The sequence below is a fragment of the Pholis gunnellus genome (genome assembly GCF_910591455.1).
Source record: "Pholis gunnellus genome assembly, chromosome: 1".
NCBI lineage: Eukaryota > Metazoa > Chordata > Actinopteri > Perciformes > Pholidae > Pholis > Pholis gunnellus.
Window position 1 is genome coordinate 14,474,535 of NC_136528.1, and position 6,000 is coordinate 14,480,534.

Sequence of the window (6,000 nt, forward strand, 5' to 3'; positions counted from 1 at the left end):
GACATAAATACTCAATAGAAGGCAAACAGTCACATTTGAGGGGATAGTTGTTTGCTTAAATGATGACCTTAACTATTAATCGATTGTCTAAACGTTTCTTTGATTTCTTCCTATATGCTACTGCAATTGTTATTTACTTAACGTTATATTGTAATTTTAGACACTTTACTGATGAATGCAGAGCGATGTTATCAATACAACTTCATATTAGACCTTGATAAACAGCTGAATGCATTTAAAATCCACATACTGTGGCAAGTTAATTCATTTTGTTTGTTTTCTACATGATACCTGATAACCATAACGTATTTAATTGGGTGTTTTTTTCACTTGACTGTCGGTTCCATTACTGCGTTATGAAGGGACTTTCTTGGGTTTTTCTGCGGGCAGCGGATAAAACGATGCGGAGGCGGAGTCACAGAATAAATGTGCAGCTGAAGGGAAGCTGTGGAAGTATCGAGGTTCTCCTTCCGCTGTCCGTGTGTGTAGAGAGCAGTCTGATATCGCTGGGAGGGTAAGCTTTTTGTTTCTTTTTATGCGCGGAAAATGTCATTTCACCGACTTACGCACACGTCCATTTGGAAATATAAAACGTTGACCACACCGAGGTGCTCGTTTAATGACTTTAAACGGCGGTTAAATGCGCTGATGTGGCGGCGCTAGCTCATCGTTGAATGTGGTCCTTTGTGTCCTCCATTGCTCTGGTGACAGATCAACGGTTAGTTAGCGGAGAAAAGGCAGCCGGCGAGCCAACTGCCAGTCCACCGGTTAAAAAACGTTAACACGCTGATAATAACCGTTATGTGGCTCTCACACTACAGTGCTGTTTATATCGTGTTGATAGTCTATTAACTTAACTCAGCGTTAGCTGTATTTAGCCTCCAGCATCTAGCGTTCACACTAGTGGTGTCTGTTCCGTTCATAACGCTAGCGTTGCTGTTAGCTGCCTAGTTAACATTGAACACTTTGCTAAAGCTGATGCTAACTGTGAACTAACGTCGTTCATTGGACGATGTGCTGGTTGAATGTAACGTTAACTGTAACTGTTCTAAAAGCTTTAGCAGTTTATTATTTAATTATTCAAACAATTGAATTAAATAGCAACATTTTTAATGAGCAACTAATTGTTTATAGTTTTTCCAAGCAAATAATTGCAAAACGCATCCCAACTGTTTACATTTCTTTTTTTAAATGTAATATTGTTTAATTGAATAATATCGTTTTTTTTTTTTTAAACAGTTTGTTCAACAAGGAATCTTAAGATGTCACCTTGGGCTTTAAAAATTAGCATTTTCAGTTGTCAGAAGTTTTGTAGACCCACCAATATTGAAGTAATAGGCATATAAATTGATAATGTAAGTAGTTGCAGCCCTGAGCTGGTTACTCCATATTTGTGGTTTTTCAGCAGTAGTACAGTTACCTAATACTCACACGTCAGCAGGCTCGCTTAGTTCATAAATTAAGGGAACTGTTTTATTTTTTCTTCCCCCTCATCAGAAAATGTCGTGCGGGCTGTGGAAAGAGACCTTGGCTCTGGCAGAGGACTACCTGTACCTGTGCCGCACAAGCCCACGGCCAGCCCCTCCACCTCCCAGCGAGTCAGCCGCTGCCATGAGGCGCCTGGCCCAGGACATGGAGACGCAGCACCAGGCTCGCTTCCACTCCCTCGCTCAGACCTTCCTGAAGCAGTGCGGGCCGGACCCCTGCTCCAGCCTCAGGAAGGTGATGGAGGAGCTGGTGGGAGATGGACACTTGAACTGGGGGAGGGTTGTTTCCCTTTTCACCTTTACTGGGGTGCTGGCCAGGCAGCTGCTGGAGCAGAAGGGCACGAAGCTGGGGCTGGACCCTGGGCAGGAGCCGGGACACTGCAGGGGACTGGCAGAGACCATAGCTGATTACCTGGGAGAGGAGAAGAAAGACTGGCTGCTGGAGAACGACGGATGGGTAGGTTTAAAACAACATGTCCGCTTCTAAACGGACACTGCAGAGCTGAGTCGACACAAATATCCTAGATAAGAGAAGTGTTTTCATGGTCAGCCAGAAAGCCAGTTCAAAACGGATCTGTAAAGAATCCCAGGACATCTTGAAAGTGAAAGTGATAATTTTAAACTTGTGGCGTTGGAAATCACCTAGTTTGATAGGATCGTGTTTGCTTCCTGCGTGGGTTTGTATTGAGATCAGTGTGTAAACTTGGCTTAGTTTAGATGCAGCCTCAGACGTCTCATGTGGCTGCTGTGATTATATGAGTAGCAATAGGCCAGATTGTGAGGAATGTAGTGTTCAAGAAAACAACCAGTGCAAATCCAGAGCCATGATCAAACCGTGTTGGGCTTTAGATTATCAGTGTTTTTGTGTTGGTTAAACAAAAGCGGTGTTGTCGGGCCAAATTTGGACTATATTCTTGTTTAGCTACTGGAAATCCAAAGCACAAAGATCATTTTAAACCTGCTCGTTGTGGCTTATTTAACTGGAACAACTTTTAAGGGATGGACTAAGGCCCCACAAGCCTCACCAAACCGAACACAACTAAAGTTGAATGTCTGCCTTTGTGAATGGGTTCGCCCTGGCCCCCGCCCCCACACACACACACACACACACACACACACACACACACACACACACACACACACACACACACACACACACACACACACACACACACACACACACACACACACACACACACACACACACACACACACACACACACACACACACACACACACACACACACACCCCTCCTTTCTTCAGCTGGCAGCTGGTTTCAACAGACGCGTAACCTGCTCAGCCAGATGGACTTTGTAGTAACAGTCAAAGCTTCTGTGTGTTGAACTTGGCATCAGCCATATTGAGAGTTAGCGTGGTATGACTAGAAAAACAAGCAGCTGCAAAGCAGAGAAACACCTGGAGCTGAGAGCAGGTGCACTCGCTGGTCGAGTCTGTGTGGCTGCAGCTATAGGACATGAAGGAGAAACACACACACACACACACACAGCTGGTGACTGAACACAATCTGACCTTTTTTTATTGTCTCGCTAATGGAGCAGAAGAAGCAAAGAATTGGTTCATTATTGGTGTTACAAATGAAATGATTTCTGTATAAACAGCTAGACAATTGGCTGTTTTTTCTCTAACTTCAGGTTGAGACTTATTTTCTTACTTTGAAGAACCTCTGTGCTGTCAGGGTATTTGAAAAGTTGCAGACATCAGCAGCACCCTGAGAGTGCACATTATTTTTGTGTTTGTGGAGAAACACGGGGCTGTCAGAGACACCGACATATTTTCCAAAACATATCGTGTAATTGCCACCAGCCGTCAGCTAAGCCACTGTTAGTTAGGCGACATCTTGGCAGCTAATACTTTCTCTTTTGTTTTGTAAAAACTTAGTGTATGCAGAAAAACTGAGTAGCAGGTAAATATTCTATCTTACTAGCAAACAAGAAGATTCTCAACATTTCTTATGTTCTCTCTCTCTCTCTCTCTCTCTCTCTCTCTCTCTCTCTCTCTCTCGTAGGAGGGGTTCTGCAAGTTCTCCCGCAGTGCCAGAGAAGTGGGCCAGGACTCGTCCATGAAGACGGCGCTGTTTGCTGCTGCCGGTGTGGGCCTCGCTGGACTCACCTTCCTCCTGGTGCGCTAGCTGGCCTTGGACGTCCTCAACAAACCCTCATCCATGTTCTCATTTCATCTGGCACAAGTAGACATTTTAGTTCCAACATCAATGCTGCAACAACAGGCTTTATCTGTCGTGAATTCAGGGTTGTATCTCAAGTCATCAACTGAATGTTTGCGCACCCCACACACACACACACACACACACACACACATTAATACTGGCGTTTTGTCACTCATTCCTTAAGATTGTAAAAATGATCTCAATGCCTTCTAAAATGTTGGTGTAAGTGACGTCAGCTTGCATATCAGACGGTTGAGTTACAGAAGCAAAGGGTTTCTGGACAGAATCTTCGCTCTCTTTGTATTTTCTACTGTGCAGCTAAGACTAAGACTTCTTTTCAATTTTCCCACAGCTTTTGATTTTGAAATTGTCTGCTGCCTTTTTTTTTTTATTCATGCGTTTACCTTGAGTTGTGTATGTGGTATAGAGCCATTCTAGTGTACAATGTATAAATTAATATATTATATTTATATGAAATGAAACTGTAAGCAGTGGCCCTTTTTTTTCTTCTAACTGATCCACAGCTAATTCGGTTATTTCATTGTTTTCTGTCCTGATTTACATGGTCAATGGCTGAATCCAGCACTCCAGACAACACGACGGTGCTATATGTTGTGAAATGTTTCTCATATCAATCAAAACGGGGACCAATCTGACTTTAAACATGTTGCTGATAGAACAAACTGTTGCTATGGCATTTCCCCCCCACAAATCCCTTAAACATTATATTTTTACATTGTTTTGGTCTATTTATTTGTCACTGTTTTTATAATTAAAAAATTTAAAAAAAGAAGCAATTATTGAGTTTTTTTGTGTCTGTCTACTTTCTTTTTTCAGTGTGATCCATTGTTTTCCTCCAAACGTCTCCACAGCAGGTCAGGAGTGTGTAGAGGAATATAAATAGTAAATGATCTGCCCTCCTTTCATATACAGACATTGTCATAAATAAGATATGTTCTGCTGTCTGCCTCTATGCTCCTCTGACCATCAGTGCTTAAGTTACGCAAAGTGCTGCATGAGCAATATATTCTAAGGCAAAAATGTATTCCTAACTATCTGAGTTAGGAGAAACTCCTAAAAACAAAGACTGGCTGTGCAAGTCCTAACCTCTTCAATTAGTTTTAATTAAGCTGTGTTGGGAATTTATATTCTGTCTACAGGCCACCTCTACATTAGAAACACGGCCATTACGCTACTTTTACAATTTTGTGCATAGCACATTTATTCAAGTACCTTGATTAAATCATTTTGAAGTAATTGTACTACACTGGATTGCCATTATATGCATGTACCTTATACTACTTATATATATATATATATATATATATATATATATATATATAGTTTACTGTAATAATCAAACAAAAGCATAATTCAAAACATGTTTGTTACTTTGGTTGAAAGTATCAACATAATCTACTATGAATCAAACATTAATAGCTATTTATAGTAGATAATGAGATAGTTGAAGTTGCAGTTTGTAGACTAGACTGAAAGCTTTGTATCCCCCCGAAATACAAGATGTTTAACTAACAGAATATAAAGTCACGCACTTGTCTCTTACAAATGAGGCCTGTGTGTGTGTGCGTCCGCCATGACACTGCATCGAGGTCATTGTGCCTGCGTCTCTTTGACTTCTCAAACACAGACAAAGAGCCCATGTGTTGGTCTTTATATTCATTTGGAGCACCAAAACTGAGCATTTACCCTAGTAGACACAAACACACACACACACACACACACACACACACACACACACACACACAATTACGGTCACAACACATAGTCACATTGTTTGCGAGAAAGAGAACCACAACAACTTCTGATGTGGGGATCTGTGTTTCCTGTTGATAGTTTGTACTCTACCAGTGAAACTCAAATAGAGTTGCAAACAGCAGACACATCTCCTGTCATTATCGTTGTCTGTTTAGGATATGGATTATACGGCGCAAAGATTACATGGACAGCAGTCCGCTGTAGCTGATTTAAAACTTAATCTAGAGGGTTTAAAAAGTCAAAATTTAGAGCGGCAATATATGTGCTTTTTATTGTTTCAGTCCATAAGCTGATTGATATCTTTTTCACTGTCAACAAATCCCGGGAAAAGACTAAACCAGCAGCGGATTGACACCAAAAATATAGTTTATTTCTGAGCCGCTGGGGGATGACCCCAAAAGAGTGATGAGGAACTCTGTGACCTTGAGGCTGAGCAACACAACAACAGACAGCTGGTCCAGATATCAGACATTACTGCTCAATGATCTCACACAGGACAGTGGAGATGTGATCAAAGCAGTGGTTCTCAACTGGTCTGGCTGCGGGACCCA

The 6,000-nt window shown here is 41.7% G+C and overlaps 1 protein-coding gene across 1 annotated transcript; it reads left to right on the forward strand.

Moving 5' to 3' along the window:
- The first annotated feature begins 439 nt into the window (after positions 1 to 439).
- On the forward strand, positions 440 to 4,456 carry bcl2l10 (BCL2 like 10). The gene is made up of 3 exons (XM_079186633.1): positions 440 to 514; positions 1,498 to 1,944; positions 3,515 to 4,456. The coding sequence occupies exons 2-3, from the start codon at positions 1,501 to 1,503 to the stop codon at positions 3,635 to 3,637; spliced, it is 567 nt and encodes a 188-aa protein (XP_079042759.1). The 5' UTR covers positions 440 to 514; positions 1,498 to 1,500; the 3' UTR covers positions 3,638 to 4,456.
- The last annotated feature ends 1,544 nt before the right edge of the window (positions 4,457 to 6,000 follow it).